The following is an 18,857-nucleotide window of genomic DNA, read 5'->3' as shown; positions in this document are numbered from 1 at the left end:
TTGTCAAGGTTCATTATAACTCCGAAATTGCAAAATAATGTTTAGGTTATACTATTATTGGAAGATATATAGGGTCCGGATCCCTCCCTCGTCGCTGCTGTTAGAGGGGGTCACACTGAGGAGCGGAACATACCAAAAGAAACACCACTTCACTTAATATCTACAATTTTGTAACTGATTTTTTGTTGTGTTTACAGAAACGTATCATTCTACCACGTAATGCAAATGGCGGCAGACCAAGACCCGAAGTTCAAGTTCGAAGCCAGCGAATGGCCCAACGGGCATTACGTCCACACCCTGGCTGGGCATAAGGAGGAACCCATGGGCTATCATTATTGGCTGCTGTATCGTTTGCCAGAGATCCCTGACCCCGTGAGCCCACCGGGTAACCAGCTTGTTGCTCCTGTTGGTAAGTTAGTTTTTTATTGGATAGTCGGCAGCCTCATGAATAGATAAATGCTTATTGTATTGACGGAAAAGACGAAAAGTTTCGAAGTTACGAAAAAGTTGCGAAGTATGATACTGACGTGGTAAGGAAAATGAAAATCGCATTAGTCGGGGATATTGAAAACGAGTGTGTGGATCGGATGAAATATTATAAATATTGCTATCAAAACACGTACATTGCAAATGCATATTTAGCGGGAAAAAAATAAGAACACAAAAAACAACGTTAATATTTGAATCAATAAAAATTAGTCATGAAGTAGCAATTACATTAACATCGAATCATTATTCAAACTTTAATAAAATTGGAATTAAACGAAATGCATTTTTTTTTATGATATTGATTAAATCAAAGTTGATTAAATAAAAATTAATTTCAAATTAGGTTTACGAAATGTACAACAAGAACGTAAAATGTACCTCACACCGGAATGGTGACAAACCTATTATTAATAGGAAATTAAAACAACTTAATTAAAATAATAACGGACAGTGATTTTTTTTTTATTTTAGACTTAAAATAGAAAATCAATTTTCCGACGTATCTTTTCAAAAGACTGCATTATCTTGGAGTTTTTATTGAAATTGATGAAAATGCATTTTTTGGTTAAAATTCAAAAATTGTAATTGCCATTCTTCACTAAGCGACTAACCGCGAGTGACCGTAATTGTAGCGGCTAGTTTTTCTTTTCAAAGTCCGCGGCCGCGACTTTGAAGAAAATCTAGTGAGTAGTTGATGGGTATAATGACTAATTACAATAAATTCTTTTAAAAATTATTTTTCAACAAATGTTTACGAAAACAGGAATGCAAAATCGACCTTTAACCGTTCGACAAACCTATTATTAATAGGAAATTAAAACAAATTAATGAAAAAATGACAATAACCAATTTTTTTTTTTTCATTTTCAAATTGGACCTAAAATAAAAGGTCAGTCTTTTGAAAAGAACACTGCAATATTTTTGAGTTTCGCTAAATGTGCCGGTGGGTGTATTATAATTATTATAACATGTCTATACGAAGGGAGTAAATGATATATAAAAAAAAAATATTTAGTAGACAACATGTTTACAATATCCGATGTTAGGACTATAGTTAGGTTGTAAATAAAGTTTACTTGTGTTAGAAGCCCTGCTCTTTCACGTTTATTTTTTTTATCTGTAAGTTAAAAAAGGGATAACTGAAATGTATCTGTATATTTGTAGATATACCCGATGGGTCCTAAGTCCTAAGGGCCAAACTAAAAATTTGATAATTTATACTTTTTGTGGGAGCTGCTTCATTTCATTATTGAAACCAGTATTTTGACGCTACCTTGTAGACTATAAAGTCTAGACTACAAAATCAAACATATTCAAGGAAACCTCGAAATACAAGGACATCTTAAAAATATACTAGATTGAAAGTTTGGAAGCTTCTCCTCTAAAATTGTGATTTAGTGCTTTAGCCCTTATACAAAGGACCCATCGATATTAACGATATGATTTGCGATAGAATGGAAGAAGAAAACAATACCGCCCCAACCTCTAAACTAAACCATAACAATACTAAACGGTGACGTTCATGATGGGTAGCGGTCATCGAGTATATAACCAGAAATAGAGACGAAATGTCATTTAATTCGTTTGAAAATTATTATAACAAATCATTACGGCGACAACTGCACTCCAATTAGCCAGATCGAATTCGAAACAATTGACGGGTGAGCTTTACTATAATGGACGAAAATTGATAAATTACACATATCTTTTTATTTAGCTGCTATTTATTTAGCTGTTGTTCCCACACTACCGAATGGAACAGTCCCCCATTAGTAGAAATATTATTTTCATTACAATAAATACAGAATATTTTTGGAATATACGGAGACGTACACACAGGTCAGTTGTTGGAGTTGTACTATTTCAGCTTTCTAATTTGTGATTCTAGCGCATACGAGAGTTGATATTTAAAAGTGATATAAGGCCCATTTGTATGATGAGATGCCGGGGATGGATGGCCATTATTTCGTCTCTATTTCTGGTTATATACGCGATGGTAGCGGTAAAGAATACCTGGTATTATGTGACAAGTACCGGGTCCGAATTCTGGTACAACTAATACAGGAAACGATCTTTTCTATCAGAATTATTCTAAGTTCTAGTGAACCCGATGTTACTGCTAGTTAAAGTATTGAAACTTTCCTAATACGAACCAGATCACAAACTCATTTAAAAATATGGTTTCCTTTTCAGGTGTAGATGACCTCCTCGTGGAAGATGGAGAACATTACCTCTTTTGGTACAAGAAATTGTAATTCCCTCATTTCAATTCCATTTCTGCCTTTTTGAAAAACTTTCCCTGTGCCTCTAATTTCTACCCTTAGAAATATCCTGGGTCAAAATTCGAAAAAGCATACATGCAAATTTTTTTTTATTGTCGTTCTTACATAGGCCTATGTATGAACGACAATAAAAAATTAGATAATCAATCTATTTTTTCGGGTCCACAATTACATATATTTGATTTTTTAAACTTTTTTATTTGAGAAACCATATATACGCGACTGTAGATTCGAAAAAATAGTTTCATCTCAAATATGTAACACAATCACAAAAACTTTTAAAATCGATAAGTACATACTACTATTTGTTTTATAGTTGTAAATTTTTTTTTTTGTTACGTATAAGTCAATATTTTTAATCCTTTAAGTTATGTACGCTTAAAAAAGTGCTGAAACTAGCATTAACAATTATGCTTCTTCATGTTAAAAATCTAATCGCTAGTTTTATGAATCATAATTATTGTAATCGTGTTGTTTATGATATATTTCTATGACTATGCGAAATAATTTATCTTTGTGGAAAAACAGATGGTTCCATAAAAACGAACAATTACCAAAATCGTGAACTCAAAAATTAGCACAGTATCAATTAAAAAGAGGTTATCGGCATAAACTTGCATGATTGAAGCAAAGTTTCGTGTTTGTGTATAACCGTTTTTACTTTACTGCCTTCAGAAACTTTAAGGGCGCCTTCAAATTAGACGCTTATAAAAGCGCTGTAGTGGCGCCACTCTGGCGCTGCAACCGCGCTATTACTAATTTTCATATAATATTTAGAGGCGCAGTTTAGTAGCAGTAGAGTTCTTTGTGAAAGAATTCGTCCAGGGAAGTACTACCACCTTACCCATTTCTGCCGCCAAGCAATAATGTGTGCATTACTGCGTTCTGGTTTTGAAGTGTACTGGTGAAATTACAGGCACATGAGACTTGTCAACATATGTCTTAGGTTAATGAGTTTAGTGGCAGTGTCCCTTTGATCTTTGCGGTTTACCAGGCTCATTACTTATTTGTAACGTCACGTATTATAAAAAAAAAGATGTAGCGCCACTGTGGTGCCACGTGCCACTTTTGTAGTCACAATAAGTGAACTAAAAATTACTGAAGCGCCACAGTCGCTACTGCCGCGGTTGCCGCGTCACCGCTGTCTTTTCTTCTACAAGCATCTAATTTGAAGGCGCTCTAATATTCGTATTGTGAGTTCAGAAATAATTCCATGTCATTAAGATAATCGTGTATTTTTTACGTATTTGTGTAATAATCGGCATAAGTTGAAATTCGCGCCCTTGCTATAATAAAGCCAAATGTGATCATGCGTTAAAAAGTGATATTGTCACATGAAAACAATATGAACTACAGGAAACAAACTATGTATAATATAACTCTCCTATTTAAGCATAAAAAGTTATCGATTAATTATGTTCGTAGAATCTTTAAACCTCTCACTCGAAAAGTTGTGTTTTCCAGTTGTGGCCTTATAACATCTAGGGTACGAATTATTAATTCTTAAAAACCAATAATATGTACTACCAGCAGCACAATAGCAACTAGCAGGCGTGAGTTGATGAATACGCACTTTAGTGTATTAAAACAACTTAGAAGATATAATAACACAAATGGTGGTATAGTCGTCTACCTGTAAGTGAGTTGGTAGTGGGAGCTCGACGAGGTTGAACGTGTTGTCTCTAAGTGACCTAAGAGCACCTTTAAATTAGACGCTTGTTGCAGCGCTGACTGTGGTGCGACAGCCGGGCATCTGTAGCGCTTCAATAGTTTTTAGTTCACTAATTGTGATTGCAAAAGTGGCGCGCTTGTGTCACGATAGAGGCGCTGCATCTGTGCTTCTAAATATTGTATAAAAAATAAGTACTGCAGCGCTTCTATAAGCGTCTAATTTGAAGGCGTCCTAAATATTACAATTAAACGGATTTAAAAGGATCCTACTATTGTGGTTTAAACTTGCATATTTCTCATTTTAAAAGAACTACAAATATCTATGTAATTTTTGTGATTATCTTCTACTTTTTTAAGTTTTTGGCACATTGGCGGCCTGGTTGGCTATTTGTTATAAAAAATACACGATTACTATATTTATTAAGATACAGAGTACACGATATTATGTCGTATATTCTGTATCTTGGCTATAAGGGTGTCTTTAAATTAGACGCTTATAAAAGCGCTCCAGTGGCGTGACTGTGGCGCGGCAGCCGTGGGTTTGTTGTGCTTCAGTAATATTTAATTCACTTATTGTGACTGCAAAGGTGGCGCGCGTGAGTCACGATTTGCATAGTTTGCGCTTCTAAATATTATATGAAAATTAGTAGTGGCGCGGCGGAAGCGTGACAGTGGCGCCACTGCATCGCATCTGCAAACTTCTAATTTGAAGGGGTCCTAACTGTATACAAATATTTACAATAATAATCATAAAATGTTATAACATTCTCGTTGAAAAGTCAACCAACAATTTTCAAACTTCTTAGTTGTAAACAGTAGTTTTTCTAATTCCTTGTAAATAAATATTCTAAACGTTACTACGGAGTGGAGTCGCTTATATGTGACATTATAAATGAAATTTTTAATAAAAAAAATTGCAATTGAAATTTGAAAGTAATTTAATTTTCTTCGTGTTGCTTTCTTAGTTTGTTTCTTACTAAAAATGTATATTCTTCAAGTGTTCATTGTTTTTCATATTGCTCTTATATGATACGAGTAAACTCATTTTCAAAGTTACTTGTAAGCAAAAGTTATACATACTGTCAAAATTCTTTATTGAAAATGTTATTTACATCGTTACATAAAACATGCAAAGTGACAGTTCGTATTTCTTGATTCTTCCTCCATATATCCCGTTTGAGGTATAGAGCAAATAAAATTGTAAAGTTACTCAGAATCGTAGGTAGTTAGAAATCTTTCAAATATTTGTACTAAATTGTCGTTAACTTAAGGACTTAGGGTCGGCGCAGATTGGGCGTAAATTCACACGTTAATGTTTTCTACTAACAACCTTAAACGCTACTGAGGTTCTAATAAAGCTGGACACCTACTAAAAGTAGAAGAAATTGTGCTGTTTACGCTTGATATGCTTTGTCCCTTTTAGTAGACTCTGTAGACTCTCATTGACACTATATCATTAGTACTCGTTTGTATTTATTAACTATATGTTAAAATGACTCTACTAAGTAGGAATTTAGATGTGTTTTCCTTTGTACACTTAAATTGAAGGTGAAAAATTGTACCTACCTTATAATAAGGAAGAATGAAAACTGTTTCGACTTGCCTTAAGGCACCACAAAATGCAATCCAGCCTTCCATACCACAATAACAGCACACTGCAGTTTATTTGTGTAGGTTATGCATGTTTAATAAATTGATGAATCTTTTGAAATCTTACATTCCTGTAATACTAAATTCGGATTTATATTTGTCTGACGTGTCATGTCGTGACGCGTCAGAACGGCATTGGGTACATACATTTTACATGATGAGATTTATGTTAGTGTGTCACCATATGTTGTGATGGCTTGTGCTGTGTCGCATCAGAATCAATTTTGATCTGTGTCAGGACAGGTGAGGTGGTGGCGTCGGAAAGCCCGCGTCACGACTGAACAGACAAATGTGCACGCGCTAGGCTTGTATTGTGACGCGTCATATCCACCCGTAACGTCTAGTATGATTCAAAATGTAACAATATACGCGATTGAGCGCGCGTATACGGGCGCTGGAAGGAAAAGGGAAAGACCGCGCAATTGTGCTCATCAGTCACGCGCTGCAATTAGCCTTTGCACGAACGCTCTTTCCGATGTAACAAAAAGTAACACGAGCAATCACGCTCGAAAGAACGTTAGCTTAAAACATCTTAAATATTGCTTGAGATTGCGCGTGCAGGCTTTTCAGCGCGCAATCCTGTACGCTCCTGATCACGCGCAATAGAGTGACCGTGTAAAGGGGGCTATTGATTGAAAATACCGTCAGAAGGATCAGGTCACGAAATATACATGTGAGTACGTTAGAGCGCATCAAGAGACGATACGTTAGACAAATAAAATCCGATTTAATCCTTTTATAAAATTTTGTAGGTATAAGGCATTGACTTACAAATAAATGGACGACGGGTCTAATACAAAAACCACGAAAAAAATGTCCCAAGTCAACCTATTCGAAATTTAAATTGTAATGTCATCGCAGTACCGTCAGTAGAACAAATGAAGACTAAAGCGGAGTGTCGCGCTCTGTATACGATTTTAGCGCCTTACAAGTGCGGACACTTTTTAGCGCGGACCCGACGTCCATATAATTGTAAGTCAATGGTATAAGGCATCAGTTTTTAACTTTGTTAACCCGCAACGTGGCCGAATTCGAAACATATGACTCGGCTGTTGACAACAGTGTACAAATCCCCAGTTTAACATATCCGCTTATCCATTACGCATTTGATGTTCGAATTGAAAGAATATCAATGTCAGTTGAAAGCCTGAGTAGCGGAGAAACGACCAGAGTCACGGAAAACCCGTCTACAGTTATACTGCCATTCATATTCATATCAGTCAAAGCCACTATTCAGTATGCAACTTACAAAACAGCTTTTATGACGCGGTGCAGTTGCCGGCTGGAGAATGTGGTTCAACCTTTAATATAACCTAACTTTTCCCTAATTCAGTAGTAGTATGTCAAGCATTGTAACTTGATATTGGTTTAAACTAATCAATAAATAATCAGTAATAATAGTTTATTAATATTAACCATTTTAGACGAGACTGAAGCGACTCAAGTGTTAAAAGAGCATTTAGTGTTAACATTTTTATTGTATCTGATAAATGGTTCTTAATAAATACTTATTTAAAACTTTATATATTTAACTTTTTCAATCCCTTATTTCCAAGTATGTTAAAAGTATATATATATATATATATATTTATATATATATTTATCGACACTTGGTTAGTTATTATGTGACTAAGCACTGTAGAGTAACAATACTGTAAAAGGAAAATTAACGTATGTATGTGCTAAACAAACTTCCGCCATCGTGTGGTAATAAAATACGTATAGGTTTTATTTTCTAGAGTTTAACAATATGTTTTGTGGATAATTATGCACTTCACCAAGACCCGGTTTCGTCGTAATCTCTGCCATAATGTAGTTATAAGCAATTCCTAGAGACCATTCCACGCTGTATCCGTCAATAGCGTGGTATAACTGAAAATAATAACATGTTTCCATTATTGTTACACGAATTTGTCCTCAGACGTGCGACCTGACAGTCACATGTTTTATATATGGTCACGGTTGACAGTCAACCGTGACCATGGGACCATGTGAAAAAACAAATATACGCGATTTAAATCCGGAAAAATAGTTTTATTTCCTATGTGTAACAATCGCAAAAACCTAAGAACTCAATAAATATCGTGGTTATCTTAGTTGGTATAGTGTCTGGCACGGTAAGCTAGAAGACGTCGGTTCGTATCCGGCCGGATCGAAGGAATTTTTTCTGAGTGTTCGATCTTTGTATTAATAATTATAACAAACTAGTGGAGTAATTTCACAAAAAATAATTGAATATCAATTCAATAAAAATTTTAAATACAGCGAATAGCGACATCTCTCGCCAGGACTGGTAACTGTAAAGGTACTAACTGGGTGATAAATACTTCATAGATGGTGCTACGACTAAAAAGTCGAAGAGAAATAAGAATTAATAATTATAACAATAAGAAAATGTTTTCGAAGGTTCACAACCTGTGGAAAACGTGTGATTTCCCAACCCGCATTGGGTCAGCGCAGCGGACTATGGTCTAAAACTTCGTTTAAGAGGAGACCCGCATTCAGGGGTGAGACGTATAGTTATAATTTTTTTAGATTTGTTGATTATCACGATGTTTGACCACCACGATTTCAATTTTTTTTTTTTTGTAAAATTACTCCACTCCTTTGTAATAATTATTAATACAAAGATCGAACAGCTGGATTCGAACCAACGTCTTCCAGTAAATCGTGTCAAGCCACGCCAACTAAACCACGGAAAGAACTGGCGGAACTTACGAATTTTTCTATATGTTTGTTGAGATCTTTGCTTTTGGTTATTAACGACTTTTTTGCTGTAACGCCATCTGTGAGAAATCTATGAAAGCTTTTCTATATATTCACATATAATATAATTCGTAGGGTCTGTTGGTTTGATCCGTAGCTCAGTTGGGAGAGCGTCAGACACGGTATGCTAAAGGCGTTGAATAAAATCCAGCGGGATTAGTAGTAATAATTAAATATGTATATCGGAGCCAGCTATCACTTCAAACGTGATTTATTCTTATTTTAACTAGTCTCGATCATGGTTTCTTTGTTTGCAAATGTCACGACAACTCAAACTGGACATGGTCGGAGAGAGGGGGCTTTTTGTGAAAGTTGCTTGAACAGTGAAGACTTACCGCCTCACCCTCTTTAAACTTGCCGCGTGATATTTAGAATTCGTTTTAACCTTATCCGTATCTTATACTTTCGGACTAATTACTGTGAAAAGTGCATAAAATAACTAATTGCATTCAGGTGACTTTACTATTTCACCACCGGCTGAACGAATTAATAACGAACAGTGAATGAGCCGATTATCAAATAATTCTTGACTAAATCTGCGTTGAGGTTTTTTCCTTCGATGTCTCTCTTCCGGACTTAACTCCGACATATATTTATTATTCATCTATTATATGTAATTATCTATTTACTTATTATCATTGTACGATCCCTGTAAAAATCGATATCTTACGGATAAGTCCTTCTTTGTTAGCAAAATGATAATAATATCCCATGGCAGCAAGTTTCTTTAAACTACTTAGTCGTAAAGAATTTGTCATTACTGCCTTGATGTACTCCTTTACGAACTTCCGACAGCGCAGATACACTTCTTTTGGAGAGTAACCTTCGCGAGAAACACCACTGAAACAAAAATGTAACATTCGTTTATAAGTCCCACCATAAGTAAGTTTCTTCTTAACGTGAATAAAACCGGGCAACTGAAAATAAAGTAGAACGTTCAACAAATTTGCGTCGAGTAGATTTTAACGTTATGCGTTCCATGAAATGCTCAAAGTGTTCATCCAGGGAAGCACAGCCATTTAACCTATTTCTGCCACCAAGCAGTAATGTGAGCATGATTGCGTTCCGGTTTAGAAGGGTAAGGGTACTGGTGAAATTACCGGCACATGTGACTTGTAAACTTATGTCTCAAGGTGACGGGCACAGTGACAATGCCGTGCAAATCTTTGCGATTTAAATCTCTGAGTGGTACTGCAACTGATACGAACAGGTGTATCGCTTGTCACCTGGAGCATGATTTGTTCATCTCGTCCCTTGGTATCATAATAGAAAATGTGCAAATCTTTGAATTTAATTATCTAATACATTGTTCATAATGAATGACTTCGCCTAATATATTTTTCACCTCACTCTCGGAAAGTTTTTCTTTCTCATTGGAAATCTGCGCGCAATAGCGTTTTTTCCACGCTAGAGTGGAATAGTTTTTTAAAATTGGAACTTGACTATGGACTGTGGTGTACCTAACTTTTTCTTTCAATGAAAAAAACAAACACTATGACATGTGCATCTAAGCGATTTGTCATACATTATTTATGTCATTTAAATCCGTTAGTATATTTTATTCTTATTATTGTTAACATTAAATTGACAGCGACATTTTTTTTGTTTATTAAAATATAGTTCGACTGTTTTTCTTTCATCTGCCATCTTCCTCGCTATAGTGAGGTGAATGAAAGTTGTGTTTCGCTCGGCAGCAAAGTTGTTTTGCATCTCGTGGCTTGAAACCCTCGATACGCTCAGGAATCTACATATTTTTTAATCCTTCGCTTGTTCAGGCTTCAATACGAGCACTCGCGTCAAACAACAACTTTGAAGCCTTGCGTAACACTTAACTATTGTATTTTTAACGTACTAAATGTTAGAGTGTTAAACTTATATGAATCTTTGAGTAGTAGACATTGAACTTAATAACTGTTTTTTTCCGTAATTTCAGAGTGACCTTCGTAAAAGTTATAATACCTAATTACGAGTGACTTTTACAATAATTACCTGATTTGTACGTTTCGACCGAAAATATTGCTTTTATATTTCATCGGACCATCATCGGACAAACAGAAATGAAACTTTCAGTCCTGACATCACCAGCTTCCAACTGAAGTGTGCCAAAACGAGCTTCTTCGATACCCAGCCCTAGGTAACTGAAATTGTTTTCATTAATTACATGTAAATACAATTTGTAGACTCAATAAGTATTAACGCTTTTATTATAACAAACGGCCCTCATAGGTTGGCTTTTTCACTTTCTTATAAAAAAAAAGACCTCACATCTTCATGGAATTAACTTTTAACGCACACACTCAACATAGCCCCGCACTAGGGAAACCCTGTGTCGCGGGTGCCATGGACACACACATAGACAAACACAAATTACACCCAAACTCACGAGAGAAATAAATGTAGGTCATACAAATATTTCTCCCGGCACGGGAATCGAACCTGGGACCTCTGCGTGGCAGTCCGGCATGGTAACCGTTCGGCCACGGAGGCAGTTAAATTACAATTACATCTATTTGCCAACTTTTATTAAAATCTGTTACCAGAAAGTGCGCGAAATCGGATTGATCCAGTACTTTGCCACCCTAAGAGGTGATGTGAATATTTTCTTCAAGTTTAAATAGGACTAATACTCAGGTAACCTCATTCCAATAAAAAAAAAAAATAATGATAAATTCGGTTCACAAATTCTGGAGTAATCGTGCAACATACAAAAAAAACTGTCTAATTGAGAACCTCCTTTTTGAAGTCGGTTAAAAACAAAGTCGGACAGATGTATAGAGAAACACAGCTTGTGGACATACACAATAGTCCAATAAAGACCTTCCGGCTATATTATTTAACACACTTAGTATAATAAAGTCACATGTGATTATACATCAAAATGTTATTATCACAAGAAAGTCGTAACAATAAAACTACCTACATGTAACGAATTACGTATAAATATGTGAAATTTTATAACTCCCATATTTAAGCGTAAAAAAGTTATCGAGTAACTTCGTTCGTAGAATCTTTAACCCGTCGTGCGATCTAGAGACACACGGTGTCACTTACGGTTTTGGTTGTGTAGCGTTCTAGAATGCCATTTTTAAAAAGTTTAAATTTAGAACACCAATAGTAAAAATAAAAAAATCTAAGTTAAAATTCCTTTAATCCGACCGGACTCGAACTAAGCTTGGTTGGCATAGCGTCTGCCACGGTTTGCTAGGAGACGTCGATTCGAAGCCGGAGTTTTTTCTAAGTTTCTATCTTTGTATTAATAATTATAATAAACTAGTGGAGTAATTGCACAAAAAATAATTGAATACCATGGTGGAACATTCTGACATTCAATATAAATTTAGTTTAAGTATTTTGAAAGAAATGAATGAATGAAATATTATTTATTGCACGTAAAATTACAATTAAAATCACAGTTAAAATCACAATACAGTAACTTAAGTATACTAATAGTAGATATAATGTGCAACAGGCGGCCTTATATAGCGATTTCTGCTATATAGCGATTTCTTCCAGGCAACCATAGGATAGAGATTTAGGATAGATATATGACTTAATGTTATTGATATTGGAAATGAAACTATTTTTCCGGATTTAAATCGCGTATATTTGTTTTTTTCAAACATTTTTTTTTACAGTTATTGCACAGTTATTGATATTGTTTTTTTATTATATAATTTTTGTTTTTTGTTGTGCACATAAACCCGTTATTACTGTGTCCTGTATTTTACGTCTGCAGAAAGATTTTTTTTTAGAAATAAGCAATGCCTTTTGCTTGTTTTTCCTGTGCAATAAATTGTTAAATAAATAAGTAACTGGTTCGTCGGAATTCCTTAGGGACACTGTACGTACTAGCTAGGACGCGTGACGTGTAAAACCTTTCTCCTAAAAAGTTGTCATTTAGTAGATGTGGTCTTATTACATCAACGAACGATGCGATTTATTTTCATAAGTAAGGAAGTGATTCTTACCTATGAGAGTAAAGTGTACGATTAAAGACAGCAGGTCTCACAAACTCGTCCTTTGATAAATGATTAGAATTGCCATCGGGATTCAACGCAAACGTCACTTGGGCAGACACCTCGCCCATTTCTAGAGATGACAATGGATTTTTCTTTCCCAGGGTATCTATAATTATAACAATCGTTTAAATATTTAAAGGCATTGTTTTAAATATTACGAAAAACTGAAAACTTAATTCCATAGAGTCTTATCACACTGGCGACTTATAACCGACTCAGTGCTCCACAACCACAACTCAGGCAGTTACCAACAAAGGGGACGAAAATGAAAAAGAAACGAAAACTCATATCTGGAGCTGTGACGTCAGTACCACCGAGAAGAGTTGACCAGTGCGACGAGGACGGTTTCAAAAAGGTGGAAAGGAAAAAGAAATACACCAGCCGTAACCTTAGTGGCACCGCCCTGACTGGCCCTAGTCATTTATTGTGTCCAGCGATACCGACGACTTTGTTATACGTGTCACGGCTTGAACTAAAACGAGTGAACTAAAATGAAATGAAAATGGAATGAAATGAAGCGAAGTGAAGTGAAGAGAAATGAAATGAAGTGAAATTGGACTGGACTGGACTGGACTGGAATGGACTGGACTGGACTGGACTGGACTGGACTGGACTGGACTGGACTTACATGGGACCTGTAAATTGTAAGATTAGATCAGATCAGATCAGATCAGATCAGATTAGATTAGATTAAATTAGATTAGATTAGATTAGATTAAACCTTTACTCCATTCAGCGATACCGACCAAGTTATTATACGTGTCACGGCTTCTTTACTCCACCAAGTCTGTCGAAATTCTGGTCCATATACGGGTGAAAGCCAATGCTACTCTGAGCGTGGAGCAGTTGGGTTCCCACCACAATGTGAATTTTAATTAATTTGTGGTGAAAGTACCAACTCCATATCTGTCGACTTTGATGAAGGATGATTTTGTGCCGAAGGGTGTCATGTACCGACGTTTCCGAAGCCGGCTATCGGACACCCGCGTTGCGTCACACGTCGCAGATAATACGTGTAAATCATAAATAATAATATTGGTCATTAGTGTTTTATTATATGTTACTCTGTAAGGTAGATATTTATGGGGTTTTGTAACTTGAATATTAGTATTAAATAAAATAATAAAAACGAGGCGAAAGCGCTTCGGAGGCAGCTAGCCGCGAGTTCGAGCGGGAACTCCGCGAGCGCTTTAACGAACACACCACCGCCACGCTGCCATAGACGTCATGTTGTACACCATTATGCAACTGTGATGCAACTGCCATAATTTAAGCACCGTTAATGATGATTATTATTTTTTCATGTTGTCATTATAATTTAGTACTTTTTTTATGATCACCCGTAAATAAAGAAGTAAAAAGTGTTAATTCCGTTGTGTATTTAATAACGTACCTTGTAGTAATTAAAAGCCTTCCTTCGGTTGACAATTTTAAGTGTGCGTCTTCATGATTTAAGTTATTTTCTATCAGATGCAACGAAATTCCCACATATTTTAGGATTATTTTTGACTCGTTCAAAATAACACTAGTGTTAGTATGTTCTAGTCGATTAATTGATAATAGATCCTCCTAAATTATATTTGCTTTTGTTATCGTTTCCTGCGTTTTCGAAGTATTAAAAATAACAGCAGTCAGTACAAAATGGATTCTCGCCGCTCGCCGCGCACAGATAGCGAAAACGTAGCGCCGTTGCCCCTGAGAACTCACGACAAAGACGCCGCGGTCTCCCCTCGCTTTGAACTCGATCAGCCATCGCCAGTGTGATAAGACCCTTATAATTTTAATTTTACTGTACCACTTAACAAGTTCACAGCATACCACATATTGATACCTTCGTCTTTTCCTTGTAATATATCGACACTATGTTGGGTTACTTTATAGCCTAGACTGAAGAAAAAAAATTGTCATCATACATTCTAGATATCAGAAGATTAGAGTATTAGACCCATAGTACAATAAGAAAAGCGTAGTAACTTCATACAAACGTCTCAGCACGACTTGTATGTGTGCGCGCCCAACACGCACCTTGTACGAACGCACAAAATCCCATAACTCACGGTGCACTCGCGTTGCATAACGAGCGTCGTTGCACATTGCCACATCACCATTTATTATAGAATTGAAATGTTGTGGATCTTATGCTAGATGCATTCAGTTGATATTTCTATGACAAATTAGACCGTCTACAGTACGCCTGAACATTTCGTCAACCAGTTCTATCTAGGCCTGGAAAATATGAAGGGAGGTTAGTTTTTTTTAGGAAAAGCGTTTTTTTGTAACTGTTTCTGGAAAGCGTTTCTTTTTAGAAAATAACCGTTTCGTTTCGTTTTTCGATAAAGACGTTATAACCCAGCTTTAATTACAGTGTCCGTGACTGACAAAATACCGCTTATTATTTTAACCAATCAGGAGGCAGTAGAGCGTTTGTGGAACGTCATATTCGATATTGTTTTTAAATAGTTATTTTGGTTATAGAACATTTTGAGATGTAATTAAAAAAAATATTTAAATTTTTATATTTCCACAAATATGGTGACATCATTCTGTTCAGGAACCAAGTGAGGCATTTATGGAGACTCTTTTAATGAACAAAAATACGACGTTCTTTTTTTTAAATTCATTATAGATCTGCGTACCTACTAAACCATAATATACTCCTCTAAACTGTTTATACAGATAACAATGCAGATAACCAATTGAATAGCAAGTAGGTACCATAGATGATATAAATTTTGGTTCAGAGCGCTTTTGTGATATGGCTTAGAACATTATAATTGACAGATTAAAGAGCAGAAAAGAAAAAATATATTATAAACTCACTTAGCTATAGCATTACGAACATGCAGTAATATGTTTCCTGATATTATTTTAGGCAATAACCTCAAACCAGCTGTCGCCCGAACAATCAATGGAGTTCTCGCTCTATTTTGCTTTGGCACGAAGGAATTTACTTTTTTTACCAATCCGACGATAGACTCCGCGTCTTGCATTGGATTTGTGATGTATGTTGAAAGTCCTGGTTTTATGGCAACGTATAACTCGTCGTCGAGTAGCAATTTGTCTTCCGAATCTGGTAAAAGGTTCCGAATCTGGTAAAATCCAATAAACCAGATTCATCCCCTAATTTGTCACCCTTAGAGGTGGAATATTTTGTTCAAATTAGAATGGTACCACTACTGAAGTACCCTCTTTCCAACAAAAAAGACCATCGAAATTGGTTTACAAATGTTAGGGTAATCACGTAACAACAATAAAAATAGAGTCGAATTGAAAACCTCCTCCTTTTCAAGTCGGTAAAAAAAATGTTTTTTGTTCTAAATATTTAAAGTGTAAACCTACGTCACTACTTTGCAATAAGAAAATATCTATATCTAGAAACTGAACGACTTTACTCGAAATTAAAATTAATGATTGCAATAAAAAAAATACTTTGCATATTTTCCCATACATTTTGCATAGAAATGGCGAAATTCGTTGAAATTGGAATTGAAATTTGGAAAAATATCCTACCTTATTATTTTATTTTCCTATTTTACGCCTAGGCCTGCCAAGTGTTTGGCACATTTATATCGCAATAAAATCATATTAAAATAAATTTGAAAAAAAACAAGAAAATCAATATTCTCGTTTAAAAATGGATAATTAAGTATTAAGTACAAATAAAAACATTCACAATATTCGCAATAAGAGCCATTCGCTTTTTTTTATTTTAAAGTAATAGGAAATTAAACTATTTTTCCGGATTTAAATCGCGTATATTTGTTTTTTCAAATATAGTTTCATTTCCTAGGTGTAACAATCGCAAAAACCTAAGAAGTCTATTTTAAAGTAATGTTTTCTCAATTCCACAATTTTAAGTTACGACAGTATTCAGTTTTTTTTTTTTTCAATTAAACATTCATTTTTTTTAATCATTGCGCCTTTTGTGTACTATATCTTTTTATCCCTACTAATAATATTAATGCGACCGTAAGTTTGTCTGTTACGTTTTCACGCCTAAACTGCTGAACTGAATAGCTGAATTTTGGTATAGAAATAGATGGGCCCTACGAGAAGGACATAGGCTACTTTTTATCAAAACTAAATCTTAGAGGGAGTGAAAGGGGACAAAAATTTGTAAGATGAACCAATAAAACTATGAAAATTAGTATAGTAGAATAGGCTACTTCGGAGTACTTATTCTCGGGTACCAACAGTCTATAATTTTAGGCACTCACTTTGTCTACGTCGGCCTGTAGGTAGAGAGAACTTGTAAGCATGGATCATGGACGCCGTAGAGCCGGCGTCTACCACCAACACGTAATAGACATCGCCAGTATCAAGAGAAGGTGTGTCATTTGACATCATACCTGAAATGAAAGGAGGAACATCGAGCCCGTGTACATAGAAAACTGATATATTTGTTTAATGCTAACCAAATGCGCCGAAAATATTTAAAAATAATTCTAACTGTTTTACAAAAGCATTTGTACGGGTCAACGTACATTATTGTGCAACTGACAATATGCAACGTCGCACCCTACATTGTGCACGTGCAATATGTATAAATTATAATTTTCAGTACAATAAAGTTACTCCGTGGTATCGGTCGAGTATTATTTCTACAGCATCTTTGACATCTCCCTGCATCATCTCGCTGATATCACCTGACATATTCTGACATATTACTGTACGAGACAAGCAGCTCGTACATGTTGGTCCTTCGAGCCGGATTCATATGTTCGTCCTTCGAGTTTTGATTCTTTGGTGAGTTTTGTATCTTAGAGTACGATTAGCGCATCGGCTTAACTGGCCTCCCAGAAGCGGGTCTCACCAGTTAAGTTGAGACGAGCGGTCAACGATCGTGCGAAGAGTGCAAAATCGCTAAAGAAAATCGGCATATGGATTCTTGACAATTTTGACATAAATTCAATAATTCATAGTGACATTTATATAAAACAGTGACATTTTATACAAAACAGTGACATTTGTGAGTGCGTAAATATATTGCAGTGTAAATTGACATCACCGTAACAGCAGCGGTAAGAACGAATAGACGTTCATTGCATATCGTCACGACATAAGTGGCAGTACATTTACAAGATTTAATCTTCATTTTATTGACATAAATATATTACAGTGAAAATTGACATCGCCGTAACAACAACGGTTTAATCTGCATTTATTGACATTATCGTTGACAGTATACATCCAGTGCAACAATGGAAGAACTTCTTGCTCGTCAAAAGGAGATAATAGAATCTATCAGAACAATTCACAGGAATTTTAATAAGGATTCGTCCTCGAGAAAGACGGAAGATTACCTACAAAAAAGGGTAATCGCCCTGACAGTTTATGGGCAGAATTTGACAGCAACAATGCTCAACTTTCTTGCTCTGAATATGAAAAAACACATGACTACTATACTATGTAAAGAATATCTACAATGACACAAAAAATCTTTATGACACAATACGCAACCTGCTTATGAACTACTTTCCCAACATGGAAGGGGCAGGTGTGAAGCTAGCAGCAGACGAGTTGAAGAGTGAGCAGAAGTCCAATTTCCGTGCATTACTACGCCAAATAAATAATATTGACATCGACAAAATAACAGAAAAATGGGAACTGGAAGATGAATTAAAAAGTTTGCAAACACGGTGGGAGAATATTGACAAATTGAATTTAAAAATTGACAGCGTATCAAGCGACGGAGATAAGAAATATGAAGAAGAATATTCTGCTTTTGAGAAGAATTACAAGGATATGAAACGGCTTTTAAATAAGAAAATTTTATCAACTGTGCATCAATTCGAATCTACGCCAAAATTAGAAGTTCCACCGTTCCATGGGGACTATACACAATGGCCTACGTTCCTGGACCTGTACAAAAGCAGTATACATGACAACCCTTCCTTGACAAACGCACAGAAAATGCAGCATTTGAAGGGAAAGTTGAGAGGCGAAGCACAACGTCTCATTCAGCATTTAAATGTATCGG

General features: G+C 35.6%; 2 protein-coding genes across 5 annotated transcripts in view; one reads left to right on the top strand and one right to left on the bottom strand.

Moving 5' to 3' along the window:
* The window catches only part of LOC113240123 (uncharacterized protein CG3556), a 231,470-nt gene extending 228,091 nt beyond the window's left edge, over positions 1-3,379 (top strand). The window contains exons 10-12 of one of the 4 annotated variants that reach the window (XR_003311237.1): positions 198-409; positions 2,683-2,830; positions 3,000-3,379. Coding sequence is in view for 3 of the 4 variants with exons in the window: in XM_026477349.1 (XP_026333134.1) it covers positions 198-409; positions 2,683-2,744 (274 nt within the window). In the remaining variant the exon portion in view is untranslated. Of the gene's footprint in view, positions 1-197; positions 410-2,682; positions 2,918-2,999 lie in introns of those variants that run through there. The other 3 variants (XM_026477349.1, XM_026477347.1, XM_026477348.1) reach the window with 3 other exon arrangements.
* A 7,508-nt stretch (positions 3,380-10,887) lies between these two features.
* On the bottom strand, positions 10,888-17,570 carry LOC113240105 (ectonucleoside triphosphate diphosphohydrolase 5-like). Its single transcript, XM_026477325.1, has 4 exons — positions 17,546-17,570; positions 17,095-17,226; positions 12,827-12,983; positions 10,888-10,996 (listed from the first exon to the last, which is right to left on the bottom strand). The coding sequence occupies exons 1-4, from the start codon at positions 17,568-17,570 to the stop codon at positions 10,888-10,890; spliced, it is 423 nt and encodes a 140-aa protein (XP_026333110.1).
* Between the last annotated feature and the right edge of the window lie 1,287 nt (positions 17,571-18,857).

This window comes from Hyposmocoma kahamanoa, unplaced genomic scaffold (assembly GCF_003589595.1).
Source record: "Hyposmocoma kahamanoa isolate Upper Pololo Valley unplaced genomic scaffold, ASM358959v1 120, whole genome shotgun sequence".
Lineage (NCBI taxonomy): Eukaryota > Metazoa > Arthropoda > Insecta > Lepidoptera > Cosmopterigidae > Hyposmocoma > Hyposmocoma kahamanoa.
The sequence above is the reverse complement of the archived record's forward strand: the minus strand, read 5'-3'. Positions and strand labels throughout refer to the sequence as shown.

What these genes read in the sequence shown, in the direction of transcription:
- LOC113240105 (XM_026477325.1), bottom strand. Translation starts at nt 17,570, where the DNA reads ATGTACGAGCTGCTTGTCTCGTACA. An exon ending in TACAGGCCGACGTAGACAAA is followed by an intron (nt 12,984 to 17,094) that starts GTGAGTGCCTAA and finishes TTATAATTATAG; the next exon opens with ATACCCTGGGAAAGAAAAAT. An exon ending in CGTACACTTTACTCTCATAG is followed by an intron (nt 10,997 to 12,826) that starts GTAAGAATCACT and finishes AAACAATTTCAG; the next exon opens with TTACCTAGGGCTGGGTATCG.